We start from the raw sequence: 27,178 nt of genomic DNA, 5'->3' as shown, positions 1-27,178 counted from the left end.
CATGACTAGTAGTTTGCTACCTACTCCAGGCTGGTCAGTACTAGTCTATCAGCCACATCCTGACCAAAAGGTAGCTGTTGATTTCAGCCCAAGACCTCTCCAAATGCTATGATTTCAGCCCAAGACTGCAATTCAAACAACTGGGCTCTGCATTCACAGCCTACAGAACAGCTGGCCAGAGGGGAGGGTTCTCCCACTTTGTCCAGTGCCAAAGGCCTCATGCTACTACACACAGGGGAACATTAACTACAATCAGATGACCAAGTTCGTTTACAGCCAGCTGCTTGGGGCTCTGGAAGACAAGCAGAACAGCCACATACCACTCCGGAGCAAGGGTTACTGGTGACAAGACAGGGCTAGCACAGCCCAGCTCTGCATCAAACTAGTGCAGATGCCATGACACTGCCCATATTCATGGTCCGTCATCCACTGCACATACTAACTAAAGTGAAAGATAACCACCCGCTGTAGGGTCACCTCAGATTTTGGGCAAGTCAAGTATTTTCCCTATAAACTTCAGGATAGGAAGGAGAAAGTTGACATGTAAACTATAATGGAGAACAGAACAGACTTGGGCTACACGTCATGCTCTTTCTTGCACATCAATGGACCAAGACAGAAGGCAGGAGACACAGAAATGAGTAGCATTGAGCTGATGGACAGGTTGGTTCCTCATTACACAAATAACCAACCTGGGAGCACATTTCGATACAGGAGATGACATGTCTCAGAGGCAATCAGCTTCACCCGATGCCCTGTGCTGAACTGGAAGGATTCCATGCCAGAGGGAGTCAAGCAGAACTGTGTCATCTTTGCACAGCACACATCACTGAGGCCTTCCAAACCGCACCCCCAGAAACAGAGATTACATTGCACAGAGGAAGCACGAATACTTCTGTTTCTGCTGCTTCAAGGCCAGTACTTTTGCTCATCATTGGAAATGATGGTGGGGAGTAGGGAAGACTTCTTCCAACAAAAATGACTGTTGTCTCCTGGCAGCTCAGACTTGAACTGCACTGGTTGTTTTCAGAGCCAACAATTCAGTTTTCACTGTCCTCTCCTTGCCCAATGCTGCCCAGGTGTCACTCCTGACCAGAGCCACCACCATCTGCTGCAGAAGAAAATACTGAACACAGGAGGAGGAGTGAAAAAAATGCACCCTTCAACCCACAGCTACAGTGAAGATGAAATCACCAGGCAACTGATCAGAATGAGTAAGTGGTCATAAAGAGCTATATTGCCCCAGACTCCAATGTCTGAAGTCATCTTGGAGACTGGAAGTCCAAGGACAGTATTCTTGCTTCTCAAACTTGCATTTAAAAAAAAAACAAAACAACAAAAACATAACTCTTATTTACTGGCCTATATTATACTGAATCTAAAAAGTAAACTTGTCACCTACAAAACAGGTAAAAATAATAAAAATGGAAAGAGGTGCTTATTTTCATAACGTAGAGATTCTCAGATCTCTGCACATCTTATCCATCATACAAGATACTTGTTAGTTCAGTTTTTTTCAGAAGAATACATTCATCTTAGTGGTGCAAAAAAAAAAAATCAATACTGCTGAAGAAAGTTTTTTTTTTTTCCATTGGAATAGCACGGTGTGATAAGATCTAGATGCTTATTCTCATCAGCATGTCACAAACAAGAACAGCATTCTCCTGGCAAAATTTCACCATGAGGTAAATACATTGCTTCAAAGGCTTTAGGAACTGAAATGGATTTTAAGTGATCTGCCAGGCATAATGGTTTCATTAAGGAGAAAGTTGTCAATCTAAGGCTGTATGCATTTCATCTGGCAAATTGGTGACTTCTATTAAGGGAAGAGTTAACCAGCTTCATAACTATAATTAATTGAGCCTTGTTACATAAAAGGGTATGTTTTAGTTACCCATTTCCAGGGAGTTGGGCAATATTTTGATCAAATTCCTGTTTTGGATTGAAGGGATATGTTTGAGGTTTGCAGCATGCTGATCACTGACAACCCATTTTCATGGGATTCAGCTAAAATGAAGTTACAGAGACAGAGCTGTACTGCACTATTAAAAGATGTAGTGATTTGGAGAGTTATGGCATTTAAGGAGCTGCCTTAGAAAAAAAACAAACCAAAACAAATCCACACACGCATACTTCCCCATCCTCAAGTACTGTTTACAGAACCTAGTAAAAATGGAGGCTACAAAGTGTAAGCAGGACAAGTTATTCTTGGATCCTAAACAGGTCAACTACAGATCACTGAAGAAAAAAGCAGAACTTAGGAATTAACTTCATTCTTCTCTCACTCACCCTCATGGGGTGGGAGGATATTTCACATTTGCAGTACCACACATCCACTACAGAAATGTAAGCTGTTCATATTCAACACCCCTTAAGGAATGCAAGACTTACAGAGATCATGTACTTCTACACCACCAGAACTGGACAGTAGGTTTCAGTGCTCATACATGGAGATAGCACCACCTTCCATACTGACAGAGGGAATGTCTCAATCAGCGCTCTTCAGTGGTACCTTACAGCTTAGATCCTTAATGAGGCTGGCTCACCCATCAGCCTCCAAGAGAGGATTAAAGTGCAACAAGCAAATTTCACTCCACAACATGATGCACGTGGTCAGTGTAGACACGGAACTGCAATCCTCTTGCTTACTGCTGGGCAGGCCACAGGAAGAGTGGCCTGTAACATCATTGTCCTCTTGTGCTTTCCCAATATGGGCTTTAGTTTAGCAATTCAGGCCCAGCCCTGTCCAATGGTCTGGCACCATCAGGAAATATTTGTCCATAGCTTCACAAAACCTGGTCCGGTACAGTTCTGGAGAGACCACAGTTGGCATCTTACCTAACATGCAAGAGGCAAAAGCAGTTAGAAATAGGCTAAAGAGTACACTGCAGTACAGACAGGTTTCACGTGAAATTACAGCATCAGATGGTACAACAATGAAGGCGTACTGTACATGGAACTAACAAGTTTCAAAACTAAATAAAATCTAACAGTACATTTGGGAGACAAGAGATCAAGGTCTGCATCCTTAACAGTGAACTCAGATGCACCAAGTTGGAGAAACTATCTAGGCTTTTCACAACCAGCCCCAGTTGGTTTTTCTCTTATTTACATATCTTTACAGGCGTTCCCCACAGAGAAGCAAGTTTCTCCCAGGAACATGCTCTTATCTTCTCCAGATGTCCAAGTGTTTCCCTTCCTTTTTTTCCCCCCACCCCTCTCTAGACCACCTACTAGCATGCAGCCAATACTATGCAATTCTGCACAAGTACTCCTCTCACTTCCACAATGGGAACTTAGCTCCTCAAAATCTGGGTAGCAGTAATCAGTCATTTGATAGGGACTCCTCCACACCAGTAGTCCAGAAGATAACTGATTTTCTGGACTCAAGACTTCTGAAACCAGGCAGCAAGGGCTTTTGCTAGCATGTCTCTACAGTTATGTTTGTGTGAGCACCAGATAACAACAAAACACAAGAGAACAGTCATATATCTCCCATGCCCAGACTTTCAAGTACTTAAAGGATCTCTCTTAAAAGGTAGGATTTTTTCTGAAATTCCTTATTCCTTCCCCTACTCTACACATCTTGATTTGAAGTGTAGCAATTTCACACACTGGAGAAGTTGTAGGTTTACTAGCAGTTATCAGAAGCTTCCAGGTAAGAAATAAACACAATCAAAAGTCTTTCCTTCATTCTAGCCTTACCTTGTCCTCCCAAGATGCCAGTTGACTTCACTACCATTTCAAGTTTTTTGTCCCAGGTAAAAGTGCGAATGTAATCTGTTGCAAGAAAAAACACATCATATCTGCTATAACACAAGCAATGTGTTCTAAAATGTATCTATTCCTACTCCAACTGGGAGAAGAACACAGTAGACTTCCATAGACCGGACTTGGGTGCTCCCCCTGCAAGCATCTTCTCTTTCCAGATTATTCAAGATTTCTTATATTTGGTTGGGGTGAATACGATAGCTCAAGAGTTCAGGAAGCTCACTATCGAATCAAACAAACAAAAAACTGCCCAGGCAGTTAAAAGCTTTAAGTGTTATTGTAGCTGCTTGCAGGTTCAAAGTAAACACTTGCCACTTCATGAAATGAAGGATGGGAAACATCATAAAAAACCCTGAATGGAAAAGGGGGCTGCAAGGAAAAGACTTCCTGCCACCACCCTGAACACCCATGACAGGTGAGTGCAGTATTCCATCAGGGAGAAGATGAGCTTTCTTGACTCACATCCCCATGGTGGTGGTGCAGTTCTAAGAGTACTAAAAATGCCTAAACCAAAAGAAAGCAGTGTCACTCGCTGAAAGCAAGCAAAAGCAAAAGGCAACCTACCAATGATCCCAACAACCAGCTCATTGTTTGTATCGTCACGACCCACCAGCAGGGAGTAGTCTATGATGAGGTGGCTGGAAAGGAACTGGGAATCACTGTGTATGGAAGCTCTTAGCACAGCCTTGCAATGGGAACGGATGTACAAAGGGTTGTCCCGGACCATCTTCAGAAGGTTCTCATCCAGCAGGACTACATCACAGCTCTCCTTCCCCGTGTCTGTTTTAACATTTCTATTCCGGAGGGAGCCCTTTAGGTCAAAAACCTGCAAATGGAGAATGGCATTACTATTTTTCTTTTTTCTTCAGTTTTCTGTGAGGTTAAAGACCCCAACATGCCTGAGTACAGTGCTTGAGCAGGCATCACAGCAAAGCAACTCTTGCCTTCTCAGTAGGGAGAAAGACAGCAAAGTATTTTCATACAACGAAAAAAATAGTTTCCTCAGCAGACAGTAGTATGTAAGCCTACATGAAAGCTCTGCTACTTCAAACCACAGTTTCAGGCAAGTTATTTCACTAGTATTTAGCCTAATCTAAACAAAAAAACTTGTGTCCTTAATTTTGACACGTATGGGCAAACTCAGCTTCCCAGTCAGCTTATTGATTCAAATGCTAACAGCAAAGGCACTGAAGAGGGAGGTGGGTCTTGCATGAAGTACTGTTTAGCAGGCATTTGCAGGGTTAGAGACAGACCACTTCATTTGTTTTGTAAACAAATCTGGTTGTAAAGGACCTCTGGAGATCTCTAGTCCAATGCTTTAAACTTGAAGCATGTCCAGTTAGTAAAATCTTGATTTGAACAACCTGCTCTAATTCCAGGGACAGAGTCCACAATCTTTCTCAGTTCACTTCTTCCCATAGCTATCCACTATTTGATGTCAAGTATGGGGAGGGAAGGAAGAAAGAAGTGATGCTATATAGTACTAGATGCAACATTTGTTTGAACTTCCTTTTCAGCATTGATTCTGTATTTGAAGAGAATTTTCAGTCATTTTAAGGTTTCCATTCTATTGCCTCAAAGGCCACCCTCCCTTTGCTAAAGAGCATGGTTGAACTCAAAACCTTGTGGTTCAGAAAGAGTGGATTTAAAGCATTATTAGTTTTCCCTAACTTCACAGAGAGCTCACTATCACCATTAGTGAGGCTCTCCTTCTAAATAAATTAGTCTGTAATCCTAATGAATTTTATAAATGCTTGACAAGTTTTCCCAAAGAAAGGAGATGCAAGGACACCTTTTGGTTTTTGGCAACCAAGAGAGATGTAAGGACAAAAGACTTAGAACTGAAGCATGCACTACAGCAATCTGAACTAGCCAATACAGTCATCAAGCTACTGAGGATCACATAACAAGGAACAGGCTCCAAGTGTCAACTTTGAGCACATGCAAAGTTATCTAGATACATACCAGTGACCCTGCTCTTGCTCTCAGCCAGGAAAGAGACTACACTGCAGTGGAACAGAACGCTTGGTCACATACAGTCAGCACTTTAACCCCTACCTGAGCCATCTTCCTTCCATAGAAAAGGTTTTCCATGACAAGCAGATCCAGCTTCTTCTCTGTGTTGTTTTGAGAGTTCTTGTACCCAATTCGATACACCCCAAGGATTTTAGCCAGTGCTGTGGGTTTCTGGTGAGAAGATATTGGGTAAGATCTTAGTGTGCAGGAAACCAATCATATATGAGAAGTACCACTATCCTGACTGTGCATTACACCTTAGAAGCTCCAGCAGAATTCCCACTTTTCATCTCAAAAACACATTATTGTAACTCATACCTCCAACTTCCCTTTTTTGCTTAAATGAAAAGAGGTGATAGAAACAGCTACTAGTCAGTAAAATACAGAACACTGCCTAAAATACAGTTCCTCTTTTAAAAAAAGAAAAAGAAAACATACCTTCTGCTGAACTGCATTAGTTATGTAAGTGAAATAGTGTGGAGCAAAGTCAAGGAATGACTGGACCTCCAGACGAGGCATCTGTTTCAAGATGAATCTATCATCTGTTTTAATATCAGACAAAAACAACAGGCTTACATACTGTAAGTGATGTATTTTTTGCAAGATCTTAAAACAGTCATGCAGCTGAAATAGTCAAAAAATTAAAGGACTGCAATTCTCTTAAATAAACTTTGAAATCAACTTCTGTTGCTAAGAATATTTTTTTTTTTTTTTTTTTTTTTTAAGTGGGTATGTTCTGAATTTCAGCCCAGTAGTAAACAAGGGAGAAAAGACTGCCTAGGTTTGATTTGCCTCAGCTGCATGGGCTCTTTACACATAGGATAAAAAACAGGCTATAGACCCTTCATTCATGACTTGCTTTAAAGTAGCAGCCTAGAATCAGCCACTGTTGAAAAAAAAAAAAAAAAAAAAAACACCTACAAATCAATTACAACATGTGGAAATCTAAAAAAAAAAAAGTTTCTTTAAAAACCACAGTTGTCCTTGAATTATACTGATCTTTTTGATTTCTGAAATCTATACAGCTTTTCATTCTGTGTCGTCACTTGACAGTCAGCAACTCTCTGGCTAGACGTGAACAAGGATTATACAACAAAACCATCACTACCCCCAAACACCCTCTAATTATGAAAGAGAAAGAGGCCACTTACCCTCAGTCACATAGAACGCAGCCCCAGACTTGCCACCGCGTGCTTGCCAGGGCATAGAGTGAGAGAGGGAGCGAATGAAGTCTTCTTCACTGCTCCCCAGAATCACTTCACGCATCTTGTGAAACTCGCCAGCATAATAAATCCTGCAGTAGAATTTGGCATTCGCATCTGAAAATTCTGCAAGAAAAGGTCTTCCTCAATAACAGTGCACAATACTCACTGACTACCTAAGATGATACTTAGATTTTACTCATGTCTGGAAAAACATTATTTTGCTTAATATCTTAATCTGACAACTATTGCACCTTGGAAATTTAAACCAACAGGAGTTAAATTAAAAGCCTGCAATAAAATCAAACCCCTTTAGGATAGCTCACAGTATATGTGAAAGCGTCCAGACAACAGCCCAACACGGGGCGGGGCGGGGGGGAGTGAAACATACCACACAAAACCGAAAGACAACTACAGTTTTATGTGGTATTTCTGTACCACGGATTGACTAAAGTAAAAAAGCAGCATTGCTTTGTTCTTGATTTTTTTTCATTTATATGGGACAGGAAGGAAAAATAAATCAAACTTGAAGATTTGTTATGTTCACACAAAGAAAGGAGTTTATCAGCTAAGACTTCAAGTTATTATGTACAGCAACTCACGGAGTTCCACATGGGGATTCACCAGCTGCTTCTTCTGTCCATCTCCTCCATCTACCTCATCTGAAGGCATAAAGATACCACTCAGTCACATTTGTTCATTATTATTACCCAGAAAGCCATGCAAGATATTGCTTGTAAACTCATTACAAGATAATTATTTTTTCTTCAATAATAGATAATGAGCTGTAGGATCAGACAGCTGTAATCATACATCTGCTAGAAGGTCATTGATATTCATGGAACACAAGTACAAGCTCTCTCAGTTTCTTTGTTTTCTTTATTATCCATGAGCTGAAACAATGGAAGTTAAATCTTAATGTTCCTATAGTTACAGGGGTTTGAAAGCCCTCCACCCCATTTCTCTTCTCATAAAACAAAGCAGTAATATCAAAAGAAACCTGTATTTTACACTCAAATCATTCATTTTCAATGCACACTGGGTTGAAACATGAACTATTGGTAAGTAAACTGCTGAAAGAGTAATGAGCCAGAGTGATGTACCTTGAGGCTCTGCTCCTTGGTTTTCTGCTCCCTCTTTGCCCATCTGTCCAACCTGGTAGTAGGCACTGTCAGCACCACGTAAGGTCTCTTTCTTCTGGGAAGACAGGTCTGGGCTCTTCCCTCCCGTGCCACGAAAGAAAGACAAAACGCCAGATGATTTCTTTGCTACAGTGAAAAGAATAAAGAAGTTGGTATTGGCATTATGAGAGGCAGTTTAATAAAAGCTTGTCTCATAAAAGAATTCTCCACTCATTGTTCTAACTGGAGGGGTGATGTTGTTCAACTAATTTGGTATTCCTCAGGCAACCAATATCAGTATCAACAGATTTATTGGCTTAAGTAGCACTGGGGAATGCTGGAGTCATTTCACATAGCAGACTTCACAGAAACAGGGAATTAACACTTCAGATGACTGCAACTGCAGGGGTGAAGCATCAACATTTCAAATGTAGAAAATACAATTCAAAACAGGAGTTGTGAAGAGTCAGTCGTAATTTAAGAACATGGAAAGGAAGAACTACAACACAGAAGCCTGCCCCACTAGAAGAATGAATAGCATCTTAAAAACACAGACCAAAGTGAGGATCTTTAACGTAAAAGTATTCCCTCCTCTCGATTTTAAAATAAATTGCCTACTTTTTAAACAAGGCAGAGGTCAGAACAGAGGCATCATGACCCACTGAACAGGCTAGATCCAATAATAACTCCAGTTACACTGCATAATAACGCATTAAAGCAGATAATAACGTGATCTCATAAAAATCAAGAGAAGGTGATTACAGACTTAAAAATATATAACATTTTCTACATCAAGTCGACTACAAGATGTATTACAACTTCAACATGACAAAGCTCAACAAGCCCATTTGGAACAATTTTAATTTAGTACTCAATTTGTTATAACTTTCACACTATTTTAAACTCAGGTTTAGTAGACTTAAATCTGAACTGAGCTTAGTATCATGTATATGATTTTGGGAAAGTTGTCTTACGTTGTTCAGGTTCTGCAGTACGATTTGAAGGACCCGTGGTAGTCTCAGGCAGGCGGACAGGGCTACTGCTCTTTGGTTTGCTGTCTGACATGCTGAAAGGAAAAAAAAAGTCATAATAAGACCAACATACGCTGCTACCCAAAATACTACTGCTTTACTCCTGCAGAGCTATGTTTCTTCCAAGCCTAACACTAAGGGAAAGTGATATAGTTTAAAGTAGTAATGATGCAGAAGTCTCTAAAGTTGACTGTCTCTACCTCCCTGCTTCTCAGAACTCCATAGCAACAGTTGCTTCCATCACCATCGGCAAGTTGAGCAGGGCCAGTGCTCCCTACCATGTGTGTATGGCCAAGGGACCAGGTGAGGGCGCCAGCACACCGTCCAGCATTAAACAGAAATTGAGATACTGCAAGAATGTGTTGGCACACAGATTGTGCCATATTCCATAAGAAAGCAGAAATCCTAACAGGAATATTTTCAGGGTCTTTCCCCATTCTAGTTGTGGTTTCTTTACCACAATCACTTTGCCTTTCCTCTAAATACTGCAGTTCTTGCATTTAACCTGTTCGGCTGTGGTCCTTCTTCAGAACTGCTTTTCACAGTTGCTTTGGACAACTCATCCAGGGCGTTTCTGTACTCTTTGCAACTGAAGGAAAAAGAAAAAGAAAAATTTTCTGATAGATCCCACAATACCTGCCCAAAGATTCAGTTTAGAGACAGGAAACAAATCCACAGTAGGAAACCTCCCCCTTGTTTTTTCCTTACAGCTAGGATTAATTCCCTTATGACAGACGCTGCTCAAGATTTTTCCTGTGGTATGAAGTCCCCCCTTGTTACTCCCTCTTCTGCAATTTAAGAGAATGAGCTACTCTGAAAGTCTTCTGCCTGGTGATAAACAAGCCCCAGACTAGCAGCTTCAGTAAATCTCGTAGAGCCAAGTAGTAGCAAGAGCTGCTATGACTGAAGGTAAACAAGGGAGAGATTGCATTACAAACACCCAATTGGTGTTCCTTAACTCAGTTGCACTTTCTCCAGGCTAGGGAACTGAAAGAAGAAATGCAAATAAAGCTTACTAATACTATCAGCTTTCACAGAACACCACAATTCATTTTTGTGTACTTGAGCTCAACAGGAATGTCTGAAATCCAGTTGCAAGTTGGAAAACCTATATTTAAAAGCTCTCAAAGCAGCTGAGTGAAAAAATTATGTCATGCTTGTTCCCTACCACTAGGATTTAACTTACTCTTGCAGCTTTTCTGTGCAAGGAATATGTACATTTGACGAAGATCAAATCACACCAGTACCTGAGGGCGAAAGCTATGATGGAGCTTGGTTCCTTCTCACAGACTGCAATAGGTACACGTTCATGCTCATACATTAGGTAGTGCTTATCTGGGTCACTAAATGGAAACGAAATAGGGAGAGTGTTAGTAGATCACAGTCCGTGGGGAAAAAAAGTTCAAGGTTTGGTTAATCACAAAATCTCTTCACTGCACTTCAGGCACAAGCTGCAAGTCTCAGCACAGAGCCAAAGTGCCCCAGATCAGCTTCTCCTAATAGACACGTTCAAAGTTATGTGGTTAAATCTAACCAGCAATGTGTTAGAACAATCATCACTTCAAGCAAGCTTCTTACACCAGAGGATCAGCTCCAAGTTAGAGTAAGAGTCTCTCTCTGTTTAGCAGCCACTGTTTAACAACACTAAAACCTGCCAGTTTGCTCTGACTGTCTTGCAGTATAGCCTGCAGAGTGAAGTTCGGAGATAAGCTTGAACTCTTTTGACAAAGAAATTTAGCGCCAAAACCTCCCCAGAGCCTCCTCAATTTCTAAGAGATTTACTTATCTGTAGGGTCATTTAACTTTTAACCTTAATCTCACTAGCCAATGATCTCCACTACTACCTTGGAGAAGAATTCAGAAGTTAGGCTGCCAAACATTAGGTTCAAGTCAAGCAAGAAACACTACAACACACGCAGACAGAGTAGCTGAAAAACTTCCCAGCCTGCTCATTTTCACGTGAAAGAAGGACTTGAGGGCACATGCAGTAGCCATTGAACCTGACCTACACCCAGACAATGCCTTTTTGAGTCCAAGCCTTGGAAGAGGTCTAGAAGCAAAAACAAGAAGCAGGCAGGTAGCTTTAGTAAGTCTTTACTGAGGAAGGACACTTCAGCTCTCTCCCTGCAGCTAGGAAGATAGAATGTACCTCTTTCCCCCTCCCTTTCACTTCTCTCAAGAGTTCTGAGTAGACATGCATACTAGGAGGAAGGGAAACTGATAATGCATATGCACAAGGATGACATAGAAATATCTGTGACATGAACAGGAAAAGGGGGTAACCTACAAACCCCTAGAATGGAAAGAAGATTCCTTGCGTTGAGCAAGATCTTTAGTCTATTTGGATGCAAACCCAGTTGATGACTTGAATTATCTGTGAAGCAAAGGAAGCATGCATAGCTGTTTGCAACCTAACCAGGCTGCTAATTTTGCACAATGTGTATTTAGCAGTACTTACAAGGGAAATGGAATGGGGTTATAATTGTTCCCAGGCAACAAGTTAGCCAAAATAGCTTTCATAGTAGATTTCTCCTTCACTTGGCTGTCTGTAGATCCCAATGAGTGTCCATCAAACACATCTGAAACACAGATACATTACCACGTTTGCCATTTTCTGCGTAGATCTTATACACTTGCCAGAGGAAATGAAGAGAAGGAATACAATACCACAATGGAACTATACCTTCTGAGCTACTAGTTGTATCCTGTTCAGACAGTGTACCAGCACCAGTCAGTTGCTCCGATACAACCTCTGGAGGGGTGGGCAACTGAAGATGGGTGGAGCCTGTGGAACTCTGACTTGATAAAGTAGTCAGGAAACGATCCTCTGAAAGCACCAAGACAGTCAAGTCAAGTACAGAGGAAAACATTAAGCATTTTACATTGCTGTCTGAAGTGATATTGCTTGCCTCCAGGCCAAGCTATCACCACCGTCTACTTTCAAGAAGTTTCTTTAAAAAGCAGGTAGCATCTCTCAGAGCAAAGGAACTAGCAGCCAGTCAATGTACTGTATATAAGCTCCAGCAGATGTACACACACCCAGTACCTTTAGTTACCACAGACTACATATGCCTCACAGGTAAGAGGTCTCAGCACCCACAACCACTTCACAGAAGATGCAAGAGGCATTTCCCAAATTCCATGCGGTTCTTCAGAAAGCTTCTGAAAGTTTTTGAACAATACTCAAAGGGAAGCCTTCGATAGCCTACTTAGCATCAATAGTAACTCAACCTCACATTAGAAGCTTAGCATAGTAAGCTTATAGTTGGCTTATCTCCACCTTGTACAATGGATATTCACCATCAAATCTGATAGTTTAGTCGTACAAAACCTCCCACATTATGTCAGAGAAAGGGTTACAGCAAGCTTCTTTTCATAGCCTAAGAAAAAATAAATAAATAACAGACCTTTCTCTCCATTTTGCAGTGCTGGAGAAGCATTGCGTGGGGAAGCATCCATGCTACTGATCTAGGAAGAATATCAGGTGATCAATGTTGATGCCAGGCTCTTTACAGACGTATCCCTTCCTCTCTGTGGAACACCTGCAAAAGCAGATGTACCACAGCAGAGAACTCCCACCCACTGTTCTCAGCTTCAGCACCACCACTATCTCTGTCAGCACATGAATGAGACAAGGCAAGAGCAACCCAGCTTCACAAGACTGCTCATGACTGCTGTCATTTCTGTATGCTGCTTTAAAGAGAACGCTCTTCCTCTATATAAGCTTTCTTGCTGCTAGATCAAGGCTAAGTGTGTTTTAGCATTAACAAATTTGTGAAGTGGAAACAACACATATGCATGCAGCTGAGCAAATCCAGGGTCTCACTGGATTTCTTTGCGTATCTTGCTAGCATTAGAACTATTCAAAGTTCAGCCTCTGTATGATGACTACTGTATGATGATTACATTGTACTGCCTTGCAGTCTGGATATTTTCTCAGAGTACCAGCTCCCCCAGGGTGGTTGTTCAGCACACTGCCAGCTGTACCCGTACAGAGGGTTCTTGAGGGGCAACAGTACAAGATCATTTACACATCCTCCCATTTACACAACCTACAGGATTATTAGTTCTTCCTGCATTCTTTGCTCTGCCTCTCCTTATTCTTTTTTTTTATTTATTTTATTTTTCACAAGGGTAAGCTTCATAGGTAATAGCCATTGTGTCATTTTCTCACTCTACGTTCATCCAAACCTAGAGCCTAACAAGCTTACTTCCTTCCTATCTAGATGTACCCTTGGCAATGAGTGCAGCTCTCTGCTGTCAGTATTTATATTAACAGTCCAGAAGTCTTCTCTTTCTGTATAATAAAGCTCTTGGTTCACGTCTGTAGAGAGAGATGCATACGCTAACAAGCAATTCAAATGTTTGCAAATCAAAGTTATATGATGAAGTAAGACAAATTAACTAATTGTTGAAGTGAACTAAAATTCAACTTCATACTACAGCAAATAGTCTGTATACGTCCAGACTGCTGCTAGTACCTTGCTTTCTTCGCCTTGCCTCAGTCTTCCAGGACTGGGTGGTACTGAAGGGCGCTTTCTCCCTTTCTCTTGTTGGAAGAGATCCTGCAATCTTCAAAAACAAAACACAATCAAAACATAGATTACACATATTAGCTGTAAAAGGCAAAAATTGTGATGTTTCTCCAAACTAGAAAACAGCCAAGCATGCCTTCACAAGTCTTCAATGCAAACTGAAATGGCTGCTAATATGTGCTAAAGCTATACTTCAAACAGCCCAAGACAGAACATTTTCCTCATGCCTTAATGAACACTATAGCAACAGAAGATCTTCCAAACACTACACCCTACTTACATTGCAGTAGGGGAGAGGACAGCCTTCACAGCAACAAAGTTGTCAAACATTTAATTTGGCTTCTATCCATCTCTGAGATCGTTTCACCCAATCACTTTCACATGCTCCCCTCTTCCACCTCTATTCAAACAGAACTTTCTCTTCTCAGGTGTAAGTTGTGCTCTACAACACAACACTCACATCGAGCCTTTAATGATTTTCTGTTCCAATCAATCAACCAGCAGAAGACATTCATCACAAGCTGTCGTAGCACCCTCTGTATAACCACTGCACTACAAGAGGAGACAGTACTGATGACCATCTTCCCCTTCTATAACCAACACAGCACCAGTGTTGCTCATGATTCTTGTATCTGTCCTCTTACCTATTATTCCAGGCTTGCAGCATCTCACACAGTCCTTGCTTTTTAGCTATCAGAGACTCAAAAACAGATTGTAACTGTTGAGGTGTGTCTAATGACGATGAAAGCAGTCTTGCCTGAATCTTCTCAGTCCAGTTTCGAAACTCCCCCTCTTCCATCTGCCAAAAGAAAAATAGTCAGTGTACTGTCACAGGACTTAACACTCAATCCAAGTCACTTCTCCACGCGCTTTGCAGTGTATGTTCTGCTGATGCAGAAGTAGTCCATTACCTCCTTTTGTGCAAACAGATCTTCCATCTTCTCTTCCCTTGTTTTGCTAAAAGTATCCGTTTTCAGAGAAGCAAGGCGATCATCGACAGCAAGGTACACTTGTGACACCCTGTGGACAGAAATGCAAACAGTTAAGCCATATTGCACCAGATGAAAAGGTGAGAGTTAATATTGATGGAATGGGTAAAGGTATAAAAGAAGGATCCAATACCACCCTCCCCTAGAATTATATATACACCTATAAATGTGGAATGTTTAAAATCATCACTTTCCTTCTAAACCATGAACATTTAGCAAGTGTATTATCTACATCAGCAAAAATGGTTTAGTGGTCTTCTTAGAAGTCTAAAATACATATAAGTCAAGGAAGGCATTAAAAATAAAAACTTACTTTTGAGAGAAGTCCTTGAGATCCTGCAAAATAGTAACTTTTAATGGAGCCTGTCGTTTGATGTAGATTTTGGGTAGTGGGACACATACTTCAAGCAGACGGATTGGAGAGTAGCTGAGAAGACAATGCAACAGCTTTTCATAACTCCCCATGTAATATTAAGTCTACACCTTTTTAGCTTGTGGCTTTTATAAAAAGGGGTACTTGTCAACATGTCTGGAACATTAGTTACCTTTAGTAGCACATAACACCTTCATCATTTATCTCAGGAAAAAAGTAAAACCACAGATCACATTGCAAAAATGAAGTTCTAAAAGTATTACAGATTAAACAGAAGTGTTTCCCTTCTTTATCGTATACTGGCACAATTCATTTTTCAGAATATTTCCCATCCCATCCATGACAATGATGGGACCTGCAAAGCCTCCTGCAAACCAGCAAACAATTCTGCATTTGTAGTTACAGTGCAGTCATGCTATCCCATGCTGTACTCAAAGCGAAGGACACACCTGAAGAATCCTTACTAGAGCCATGCACTTCATAAATGCGTGTGTGTAACTTCTCTAGCCCTATATATATATATATATATAAAAAATATATATGTATTTTAAGCAGTGAACCTCACCTGAAAGATGCCACCATCTGATTATAGGAAAAATACTGGTGATAGTCATGGTGAATGGAATGACCACAAGGCTCCACATTGGCCCTTCTAGTGTACTGGTGCCCATAGAATCTCAGCTCGAGGTATTTTGCAAAAGACATAGACCAAGAATCATTGGAAAGGGGAACAACTGGTGTCACCTGAAATCAAAAGCAAAGTGCCTTAATTTCACCCTTCAACTAGGATTAAGGACAGGCTAACCTAGACTGTAATCTAGGTATTTCAATTATCAGAAGCACACACAACCCTGAAAGATACCAAACAAAGACAGTGTTTATACAAAGCTAAGCCCAACACACAGATGGATGCAATAAACTGGATAAGCGACAACTGCTAGTTGATGATAACAGGTGCTTAGTCAGGGGAGTGCAAATACATCCTTAAATCTGGGATGCTGTTTCTCTGCATAGAGATAGTTTCCAGCAGTCCAGTCACCAGCAGCAGTTTCATCGCATGCTTCTTCCCTGGTGATTCTTTACCTATGAATACTGCAAAGCAACATCAGCATATATTTCAACTTCAGCAGTGCTTGCAAGCTTAGAGTAGCCATTTAAACATACCTATTAGCCACAAGCTTATTAGTGTTTACATGAGCATACAGAAATAAAAGGTTATAGAACAGGTATACACACAGCAGCATAGGGCTTGCCTTCAGCAATTACATTAACTTCCTCCAGATATCTTTACATCCAACACCTATGTTTAAGCCAGCATAAGTACGTGAACTGAGTCATTTGCATGGGTAATTAAGATGCTTTAAGTTTGAGGCATTGCATGAATCTTGTTTAATTAAGCTTCATTCTTGTCTTAGAAGGCTCTTAAGATTAACAATAAGTTTGGCCAGAGATGAGTATCCAACTGACAATGTTTTCTTAGCTAAATTAAAGAACAAGTTTCAGATAGTACACAAATCTTGCAACCTTGTGGTTTTTCATCTTTCTAATGAAGATTTTATTTACTTTCTAATGACTACTAAAGGAAGTCTAGACATCACACTGACTCAATACAGACTGTCCAGTCTAAAATAGATTAAAGAACACCAAGTGGTTTTAGCCAATTACTAAGCCAGTAGGCCTCAGCATCTGCCCTTCCCTATATGCACATTCTTCTGATGCTTGTATAGATTCACTGCAGGGAAGAGACAATGCTCTTTGTCTCTTAAAGGGAACTCTAGTTTTTCCGTGTGTCAGAAATTTGTTTCCACCACACTATGTCTGTTTCACCCTCAACAGCCACAATTCTACAAGTTTCTACAAGAGTGATTTGTAGAAACATGAGAATATCTGTACTAACAACAGGCTTTGTACAAGTTTAGCCACAGCTCCAAGGATAAGCACTTTCTCAAAAATCCACTCTTTCCATGCATGCCCAATTACAATAGGAATACTAAATTGGAATAGCAATAATTCTTAAGCCCTCATCCTTACCTGTTTGCACAGTCTACACCAAGAGTAAGTAAGAATCGTGTGTTGGTACCCAGGAACTGGGGAGTCCAGCTCCTTTAACACGATTTGCACACATCCTTGCCCATGTACAAAACGACGAATGTGGTGAACCATTGGTGTTTCACAGAACATGCTGGGGCACTGGTAGGAAGGCCTTAAAGAGAAAGATGGAAATGCTTATGATCATACATTAGGCACTGCTGAAGAGCTGATTCGACACCTTTAGTATGCTTTTTAACATCACAGTACTATTTATCTTTACTGTAAAAGTTTCCTAAGCCTTTAATGAAGGCTGTTTCTGCACAGTTTCTTGTACTCTATGAATTTACAACTCTTGCTTTGTAATCCATTCCACTTATTCTACCTTAATAATGGAATAAATAGGCACAAGGCAGAAGTAGGGAAGTAGTGGATGTATTTGCTTGTAAGAAGCGAGCATGAGGAAGTAAAACAGGAACCAGGTTTAAGAGCTTACTACAGCATGCTCATAAAGCAAAGGGAGCAGCAAATTTAGGGTGTAAGCTTTCCTAGAATACAACAGGCTCATGCTAATCTGAGTGCACAGGAAGTAGGGTCTATAAAGAAAGTGTCAGTTCAACCTCACTGAGCTGTTAAAGGCTTTTGGTTTGTTTAGAATGAGATTTACTATTAATTCACCTGAAACAGTAACGCTCCAGAAAAATCCCTAGTGTCAGGTCATTTTTCCCATAGAATTCCATGGTCACAATCCTAAAGCAGAGAAAAAAAATAAAAGCTTTAGAGGGAATATCCTGCCACTGCTGGCTGTGCAATAGCCTTGAAGTACACAGATCTGTACCTTCTGCTTGGTTGTTCTCAGCCCTGCATACCAAAGGCTATTTTTCCCCCACCTCTTGACTACTCTTCCCGGTTCCCTGCTGTCGAGTTTGCTAATAACGAGATTTAAGTTCTTACTAGAACAACTTTAAACTTAACATTTAAAAGTGGAACACAATTCAATTGGTCTTTTGAAGATCACATTCAAGAACACCTAGGCACAGAAGTCTAGGCACAGCTTGAAGCCTTGGATATTAACATTTAAACAGGGGCACACACAGTACATAAAAAAATCCTAGAAATCTTATATAAAATTTAAAAACAGCTTTAAATTTAGTAACAGCTTTAATTTCTCAGAATCTGAAGTGACCAAGCCACTTGAAATGCATAAGTAACAATTTAAGTCTCAATTCAGACATTTCTAACTATCACTGCTTTATACCCCTTTATCACTTCTTTTTAAGAAGCTCAACATTTTTTTTTGTTCATTCCTTAGCTTTTACAGAGGAAGATTTAGATTTCCTGTACGAGAGACATCTCTGTATTTTCACCTGAACTAGGTGAAAGACCCGTCCAAGGAGCTATGCTAAAAAAAGTCATAAATTGCAACATAATCGACAAGTTATAGCCCTCTAAGCTAAAACTACAGTTAAAGCTTAACCTTGTTAACTTTATGAGACAGGAAGTACTATATTCAAATACCACTCTCATATAATACAATTCAGAAGTAGTCTAAGATTCTTCTTCAAGATTTATTTTTGGGCTTGGACATTCTTCTTTGTTTATATAGAGTAACTCTTCCACACACGGCTGCAGTGTCCTTGCTACACTCACATTACTCTGCAGTCAGAAGTCCAACTAACACATTCAGTTTCAGGCTGAGCTTTCTCCTTCATACCTGAGGGATTAGAAAGGCTGTGAAATATTGCTCTGGACCCACCTAATCAGGCAAGATGAAATTTTGGCAACAGTTCCCATTAGAAGATGGTCACAACCTACCAAGAAGTCCTCAAAGAAGTACTTCTATGAAGTGAGCACTAACCTTGCCTTCAGAAACAAAAAAAAGATAACTACACATGCTGTAGAGTAGTAGTTTTTCATACCAGGGGCTAACACAGGCACTTGGAGCATTGCTGGACTGCGCAGAAGAGCTACTGAAGAGAACACAGAGTCTCTGATGGTTTACTGGACTCAGACAATCCACCTGGTAGAGAGAAAACAGCTCATTCACTGGTTACAGACACCTCCATCCACACACATAACCAATGACAAAATATTATTCCAATAATTTTATTTAAGTTTAAAGCCCAGTTTGTTCCTTTTCTACAAATTAATCCTAAATTTACCTGAAGCTCAAAGATAATGTAAGTTCTGTCATTTTTTAGAAGCTATAACTAATACATATAATATAAACAACTTAACCATATTATTGTGGAAAGGAAAACGGGGGGCCAAAACAGAAATCCAAACCCCAAGACAGATGTCCAGAGTCTCCAAGACACTGAATGGTTTAGTGCACCTTGGAGTCAAGTCTTTGCCAGTATATTACACCTCAGTTACTCATTGAGACTACAGGACTTCAAACTTTCTGCCTTTTTCTATAAAGAGATTTACCACTCTGCTACCAGCATGGAACCATATCCACTTTTACTCCCTACAGAACTATGGTGTTACCAAATATTTTTGAGGCTAGAGAGCAGCCCCACAGAAAGGAATCCAGGGCTTCTGGTTGATGGCAAGGTGAATATGCATCAATGTGCGCTGGCAGCCAAAAGGGCCAGAAGTATCTTGGGGTGCCTCAAGCACAGCATTGCTAGTTAGTTGAAGGAAGTGATTTTATCTCTGCTCTGCACTGGTGCAGCCTTATCTTGAGTACTGCATGCAGTTTTGGGCACCACAATATAAAAACAACATAAAACTATTAGAGAGCATCCAAAGGAGGGCTCCAAAGATGGTGACAAGTCTAAAGGAGAAGACATATGAGGAGCAGCTGAGGTCCCTTGGTGTGTTCAGCCCAGAGTAGAGCAAGCTGAGGGGAGGCCTCATGGCAGCCTGCAGCTCCCTCACGAGGCGAACAGAGGGGCAGGCGCTGAGTTCTGCTCTCTGGGGACAGCGACAAGACACAAGAAAAAAGCATGGAGATGGAAGTTAAGAAAAAGTTCTTCACTGAGAGGGTGGTCGGGCACTGGGACAAGCTCCCTAGGGCAGTGGTTATGGCACTGAGCCTGGCAGAGTTCAAGAAGCATTTGCACAATGCTCTCAAGCCCCATGGTCTGGTTTTTGGGTGGTCCTGTGCAGAGCCAGGACCCGGACTCAGTGCCCTTATATCTTCCTTCCAACTTAGGGTATTGTTTGACTTTATAATTTTATTTATAAATTTATACAGAACAGAGCACTTTGATCTAGAGCAACAGCTACTCTTACAGCTTGAGAGATTACTGCCTGTGAAGCTACATAGATTTACATTTAGCATCAATTAAAAGGTGATTTCTACTCATGAACTTAGGAGCTGATAGTGGCTCCAAAACGTACAACTGCTACAAGACCAGTTCTGCTACTCTTGACTGACTTTTTTCCTACATAGCTTCCAGTGCGAGAGAAGTCCCAATACATTTTCCCTCAGATGCAAATTAGCAGTGGTCACGGCAGTTTTCCATGCCTTTGTTTTTTGGTTCCAAGTACACACTCCCTTACATGGAAGTTCCTAACAAGATCCCACCCTTTCCATTAAGAGATTCTCACATTTCTCCAGATCACCCAAACTTTTGCAAACAATCAAATACTTCCATGTAATTACAGCCTACTGCTGTTTCCATGACGCTAATCCCTCTAAAGAGGGCTGAGCATTACACTTTTAGAAATCACCAGTACACGCAGCAGGGAAGCTCAGTTTCAGAAAAAGGTTTTTTTTTCCCCCTCCATGTATTCATTTTCATGAATCAGTTGTGTGCAGCTGAGCTGAACAGCCAATGTACTAAACTGATTATGGGCTGATTTTGTACACTTCTCAGGATAAGAGAAAATGGAGCCTCACAGGCTTTACCCTTCTCAGGGAAGTTTTGCAGTCTGTTTTGCTCTCTCATATCTACCTAGTACTTGGTTAAATTGGTTTAAGTGCCCAGAGCACTGCTATCCAAAATGTAGATTTGACCCAGTCACAAAAGCCTCCAGTTTAACATTCAGTATTAAACACTTAATGTTCTCTATTACCAGGAAAAAATAATATAACTGTGTTTTCAGTAGCATAGTTTGAATCTTTACCTTATGAGACCAAGAGGATTCACTCTGAGCCAGTCCTTTCTCATCCTCTTCAATCCTGCAACCAGTTTTTCCAGTAGGGACACTGGACGCATCCTTACTTTGGGCAAAGGGATCTGTACTTCTCTGTAGAATCCTCCCTCCTCTGGCCCGATAGTCAGCCAGCATCCTGGCTAAGCTCTGGCTATCACCTAGATGCTCTGCTATTCTAGTGTTAACCAACTCGTGGGAAGGCAAGATTTGTATAGCCTTGGTTTGTATACTCCCATTCATCCCTTGTAATCCAGAAAGATCCCGCAATAATTGTCTCTTCCTCCTACTTTCCAATTCCTTGTATTCCTTATTAAGGAGAGGAGACCAATAAACTTGCTCAGGGAAGTATTCTCGGGCAGGGCATCTCATGCCTTTTTCAGTCAAAAGAAATGGTTCACGGAACACCATTACAGGAGAAATACAGAGAATAACATCTTTCAACTCCTGCTTAAAGGCTGCAGAGTAAGTCTTGAGACGATCCTCAGAAGAAGTTACCTCTTCTGTAACATATAAACCACTATCATCCTGGAGAGGGTCTCTGAAGACTCTCATTTGACTCTTGGATTCCTGCAGATCATCTGCCTGTTGAAGAGGCTCTAGTGGCTGGCTATCCAGAGTGACCAAGTGCTGGTCCATGCCATGGAGGGGCAGCAGAGATGTTTCAGGTATTGCAGGAGGTACAGAGTGGAACACTGGAAATGACGAGTCCAATTTGAGGTGCTCCTGCTGTTTTGAGGACATCGTTTCTAGCTGACTGTTTTCTTGGTCACCTCTCTCAAATAATCCTCTTTGTTCAAGCAAGGTGACCTCATGAGATGACACAGACTCCGAGATTGCTGGAAGCTTTTCAGAGGAGAGTTCAATGTCTCTGACTGCTGTGCTGAAATCCTCACCATTGAAGAGGTTCTGTTGTTCGTTTTCATCTCCTGGTTCCTCAATAAGGGAGTGAAAAGAGGTGTTTTTTGTCAGAGTAGGGGGCATAGCAAACTCGTCCATAAGGAAAGAGATTTCCAGCTGGGAATGATAAGCCACACAGACCATGAAGATCAGGATCTCTTTCACACGGGCCAGCTCATACTCTGCAGCACCACACAATTTGATAGTACAGCCCAGGTGCTGGGGACACCCTTCAAAGAACATCAGTGTTTTTGTTTGATCTACAAGGAAAATAAACAAAACCAGCAGAGTTAGGTTGACAACCTGCTCTTAGGCGTCTCACACACTGAATAGACTGTAATGGAAACTGGGAGCAAGGAACACTGGTAGCACATTCCAGCTGCAGAAACTTATATAAAATGTACTGAGATATTTATTTTTGCAAGCAAAGCATGCTTTTGCTAAAAACTCCTCCTGTTTCACGAAAAAGTCATCGTACAGTCCACAGACCACATAGAATACAATCTGAACAGATTATTCTACGATCGCTGCAGACTTGGGGACAGGGAATGCAGTAGTGAAGCAAAAGAACCATTATCCTCCTTTGCATGTTTACTCATCCTTATGCATCACAGCTTACAAGACTGAGTGAAATTTAGTAGTTGGAAGGAGGTAAGGCAGACCTGAAGGAGAAGAGATGCAAAGACTACATTGCCACAAAAACTGCATCCACATTTGTGTGCCAGCACCATTGATGATCTGCCAGGTTACTTCCTTTGAAGACTTCCACTACCTACAGGGTGTTACAGAGGAAAAGGAACCTGGTTTCTCAAACATGTGCAATGAAAAGACAAGAGTAGAGTAGGTAGAGTGCACAGTTAATCGATAAGAATTTGCCTTCTTGAAATGAGGAAGAATTCTTCATGGTGAGGATTGTTAAACTGCTAAACAGCTGCCCAGATTGGTTGTGAAATCTCCATTCTGCAATATTTTCAACATTTTGCTGACAAGTCCCTGAGAAATCTGATCTTGCATTGTAGTTAACCCTTCCTGTTTTGAACAGGATGTTAGACTAGACAATCTTCAGGGCAGTGGAAAGAACCAGTCTAATTAAAATCTAGCATCTTTCACCTTACCAAGAATGGAAGACCTTGTACTTTTTGATGAAGTTTGTGTGCTCAGACTTAGTTCGCTGTAGTTCCAAGATGTAACAGAAGTACAGATGAATAGAAAAGATAATACTTGATAACACAAAGCACCCAACAGTTCAAACCTTGTTAACAAGAGCAAAGCGTTTAGCCTCTTACACACACAGACCAAGACACATTAAGATTTACTCACCGTTGGGCAACTGAAACACTTGCATATAAAATTTATGGCAGGTTCCCAAACGTGGTTTAGTTAACAGTTGATCCATTGACATCACTAAGTCTCCCTGGGTCATTCGACTTACTCTGTCTAGCACTTGCTGTGAAAGTGAAAGAGAAAAAGTAAGAATCTACAGTGCAAACAAAACATTAGTATTTTTTAGATGGCTCTAAAAAAACATGCCAGTACTATCCAGGCAACCTCCCACTTTGTGAGGTAAACTCTGGATTAAATCCAGTCATTCACAAGCACACCCCAATACATACAAAACATAGAAAAGCAGTTTGGCAGTTATTACTGGTGAGAGGGAATATTGTAGCATTTGCTACAAATATGACTCAGAGTTAACTAAAACACAGCCAGGGTACAAAGACCTGCCACCAAGGGCACAGCAGAGAGTAGGTAGAGATTAGTGAGGAAAAATTACTTTCTAGGTCTGTTTTGTCTCCTTGGAAGTGAAGACCATTAAAAAAAATACACTTCCTACAAAGAAGAGTTAGAGATCCACCACAAGATACGGTCTGATGTCTGACATGAAACGCTCACCGGCTTGACATTGATGACAAGAGTGATACCATGCTCCAGCAGCATGTCCTGCGCGATTCGGGACACAGTCTTCTCAACAAGGACCAAGTTGGGCCTAACGTCAACTATCCGCTGTACATAGTTCTTCAAGAACTCCCTTTCCTGCAGAAAGAACAATGCATGACAATTAAATAGAGTAAACCTGTCTAAAAAAACAATTTAAATGCTTAGTATTACTTTCTCATTTATATATTGACCTTTCCTATGGAACAGGGAAACCAGCTACCCAGAAAACACCATCAGTTTTCCATTGTGCACATTTCCGCACCACCCAGTTTATCAGTAGTTTGCTATATACCCTAATCAGGTATAATATAATACAGCTTCCCAAGTCAGGTATTTTCAGTTGTGTTATTGTGACTCACGGTAGTCAAGTTTTAGAGGTTCTGGGCAAAAGAAAGGTACCACAAAAGCAGTTTGCCATCCAGCAGAAGCTGGCCTTTTCAACTGAACTAGTATTTCTGTAGTATTCTCCGCCATATAGGCCTTAAAAGCAGATAAACAAAAGCTTATGATCACATTCTGAAGCAGATACTGAAACAAACACAGCAACCAGCAGTCAAAAAGAACAGTAGATACCTCTACATTGTCAAGACAAAGGACAGGACTCAGCTTTAGCTTTTACTGGAAAACCAGCTCACTCTTCAGAAGTAAGTTTTTGTATCTGTAAGTCTGTCTATTAAGCACCAAATGAAAGCGGTCTTAAATGAATTTTAAGGAAACAGACAAAGATGGGAAAAAAAAACATGGCCCGAGCTCAGTAAGGCACCAAATACCCAAATTACAAATATCCTACCAAAAACCTGAAAACTGATCCTCAGACTAATTACTCAGAGTAATGCAGTACATTAAAGAGCATCCGCCCATTTCAGTGTTTTCATACACAAGCACCTCCCTGCTCTCAAGGGCTGGGCACCTGTTCCAAAGGGACATTTTGTAGTTCATCACTTCTTTAGGTTGGGTGTTGTCCCATTTGTTCAAGCTTGACAAAGAATAATGTGGGTACAACTGAACTCTCACTTATACTCACTTCTTAAGTATTTCTCTGCACACTTAAGCCATGCCTAGCTGTGACTTTCTGAACTGTGTGTTCCTTACACAGTCTATCATTAAAAATGAAAAATGTTTCTTAAAATTGTTAATTGTAAGGATCAAGATCTACCAGTATGTGTAATTCTTGATGGCAAAAACCCTCAGAAGACTACAAGTCTGTACTCTATTCAGTGCAAAAGTTTTCCTAGCTAGCTGTTAAAGGAGGAAATCTCTTTGGTACACAATCCCAATAACTAAAGTCAACCTTACATACTGAATAATCAGATGTGCACTTCAAAAGGGTGAATCAGTCTCAGGCAACTTCAACCATGAACAAAACCATGCTCTTACCTGCAGCACTATGGGGTCTATGCAGGTAAACTTGGTTTCTTCTCGATAGAGGTACTCAATTGAGCATTTCAGCAGAAGAATTTTGGGATTTTTTATGCAAGAGTTCATCTAGGAAAGAAACAAAACAGTTAGAAGACATACAGCTGGAAAAGTAAATAGGAAAAAAAACATATCAGACTACCCGTGACTGTATTTAAACAGAGGCATCTCAGTTATTCTCTACACCAACTATACATTTTTCTTTTTTATGAGCATGTTACACCCAGTTCTTGGAATTTCACAGCTACTCTCCAGTAAGAGTGAAGTGTTGGAAGTTTCTGCAGTCCCCTCCCAACTACACCAAGTCACACTAACTCTTCAAATACTTTGGAGCCTCCATTCAGATCACTTCTACTTTGACCTCCAGCTTTAAATAAAGTTTCACTTTATTGTACTGTCAAAGATCATGACCATAAAGGTCTTTTTTTTTTTTCAGCTAACCCTTGGGGTAATCATTAGATACATTCTGGAGCGATAGGGGCGGAAAAAATATTTTGCTATACATGCACGAGGAAAGCCTTTTCTCCTCCCTACACTAGAATCTGAGACAAAAGAAAACAGCTTTGAAAAGAAACACATTAAAACACGTTCTCATTCAGGTGCTGTGCAAACTGAAAAAAGCCCATACACCTCCAGATTAGTGAGAAAAGCCTCTAGTGCAAAGGAAGTCATGGGACATGTGTTTCCTCATCATGCACTATAGCCAGCACTCAATTAATCCAGTCTGCATTACCTTTTTGTGGGCAACATTCTTAGTGCAAACAAATCCATTCACCACCATGGAGTCAAACTTCTTTCCACCAGGAATCTAACAGAGCAAAGGAAGCCAAACACTTAGAACTGTTATACATTCCCATAACTTAAATGCTGTAAACCTAACAGAATAGCTATTGTGGCTATTGTGCAAACTTCATCTATACCCTCAATTACCAGATGAAAGACCAGATGCTGTCATGCTGGACATACAACTTTTCCTTTAAAGTCTGGTAAACTAGAAACAACAACATGAAAGCAAGTATTAAGTTCCAGGATCTCCAAGATCCTCCCAGCAAATACGTATTTGTGAAATCAAGCACACTCAGGAAGACAGTAAGGGAATGCAAGTTTCTACAGGCCATCAGGAGCATATGCCTTTGCACATACCATTTTCACTAATAATGGACAGGAGTTGTAATGACAAAAGAGAATAAACAAACCTCTACTTACTATTTGAACACAAGCAGTTGACTGGTGTGCCTAGAGTCACAACCAATCGCAGGAATAATAAGCATGAAACAGATTCCTAATGACATGTTTCAGAGAACATTTCTGGTACTGGCATATATAAATACCTATGAGAGTTTTCACTTATGAACATCTGCTTTTTGAAACTGTGCTTCAGGACAGGCAGCATCAGTTGTTGCTGCCTCAAGAGAGCCTACAGAACTGTCAGGAGTGACACAAGGCTCTCCTCATATCTTAACTTGCTTATGCAATGCAAAAATAAGCCTGAGCCTGTGAGCCTCAGTGAGGCTACTTCCTTAGAGGTTAGTTTCACATCAGCCTCTGAGAAGAAACTCTGCGTGCCAAAAATCCAGCCATACAGTTCAGCAATGTCATGTCTTTGCCATCTGGCAGACCTAAATGCACTATCCCATAACAATCAAGTTTTCCTCCACAAAAAGTAATTGCAATTAGCATGGGAGGAGTTAAATCCTCCATAACAGGGAATTACAGAGCAATATATTGCTATACAGAGTCTTGAAATTTACTTA

The 27,178-nt window shown here is 40.8% G+C and overlaps 1 protein-coding gene across 3 annotated transcripts in view; it reads right to left on the bottom strand.

Moving 5' to 3' along the window:
- Positions 1 to 1,321: 1,321 nt before the first annotated feature.
- The window catches only part of PIKFYVE (phosphoinositide kinase, FYVE-type zinc finger containing), a 57,007-nt gene continuing 31,150 nt past the window's right edge, over positions 1,322 to 27,178 (bottom strand). For 2 of the 3 annotated variants that reach the window (XM_032189810.1, XM_032189811.1), the window contains 27 exons: positions 26,158 to 26,232; positions 25,386 to 25,493; positions 23,964 to 24,104; positions 23,391 to 23,517; positions 21,144 to 22,330; positions 18,986 to 19,086; positions 17,745 to 17,816; positions 17,070 to 17,241; positions 15,604 to 15,782; positions 14,979 to 15,092; positions 14,588 to 14,696; positions 14,321 to 14,475; positions 13,623 to 13,713; positions 12,549 to 12,609; positions 11,825 to 11,968; positions 11,600 to 11,720; positions 10,389 to 10,484; positions 9,647 to 9,730; positions 9,085 to 9,176; positions 8,093 to 8,257; positions 7,592 to 7,651; positions 6,939 to 7,115; positions 6,226 to 6,329; positions 5,830 to 5,958; positions 4,336 to 4,597; positions 3,706 to 3,780; positions 1,322 to 2,838 (listed from right to left, as the gene is read on the bottom strand). In XM_032189810.1, coding sequence (XP_032045701.1) covers positions 2,723 to 2,838; positions 3,706 to 3,780; positions 4,336 to 4,597; positions 5,830 to 5,958; positions 6,226 to 6,329; positions 6,939 to 7,115; positions 7,592 to 7,651; positions 8,093 to 8,257; positions 9,085 to 9,176; positions 9,647 to 9,730; positions 10,389 to 10,484; positions 11,600 to 11,720; positions 11,825 to 11,968; positions 12,549 to 12,609; positions 13,623 to 13,713; positions 14,321 to 14,475; positions 14,588 to 14,696; positions 14,979 to 15,092; positions 15,604 to 15,782; positions 17,070 to 17,241; positions 17,745 to 17,816; positions 18,986 to 19,086; positions 21,144 to 22,330; positions 23,391 to 23,517; positions 23,964 to 24,104; positions 25,386 to 25,493; positions 26,158 to 26,232 — 4,317 coding nt within the window. In that variant the 3' untranslated portion in view covers positions 1,322 to 2,722. The remainder of the gene's footprint in view (positions 2,839 to 3,705; positions 3,781 to 4,335; positions 4,598 to 5,829; positions 5,959 to 6,225; positions 6,330 to 6,938; positions 7,116 to 7,591; positions 7,652 to 8,092; positions 8,258 to 9,084; positions 9,177 to 9,646; positions 9,731 to 10,388; positions 10,485 to 11,599; positions 11,721 to 11,824; positions 11,969 to 12,548; positions 12,610 to 13,622; positions 13,714 to 14,320; positions 14,476 to 14,587; positions 14,697 to 14,978; positions 15,093 to 15,603; positions 15,783 to 17,069; positions 17,242 to 17,744; positions 17,817 to 18,985; positions 19,087 to 21,143; positions 22,331 to 23,390; positions 23,518 to 23,963; positions 24,105 to 25,385; positions 25,494 to 26,157; positions 26,233 to 27,178) is intronic. The other variant, XM_032189812.1, reaches the window with a different exon arrangement.

This window comes from Aythya fuligula, chromosome 6, assembly GCF_009819795.1.
Source record: "Aythya fuligula isolate bAytFul2 chromosome 6, bAytFul2.pri, whole genome shotgun sequence".
Classification (NCBI taxonomy): Eukaryota; Metazoa; Chordata; class Aves; order Anseriformes; family Anatidae; genus Aythya; species Aythya fuligula.
This window is presented reverse-complemented; position numbering and strand designations above follow the sequence as displayed.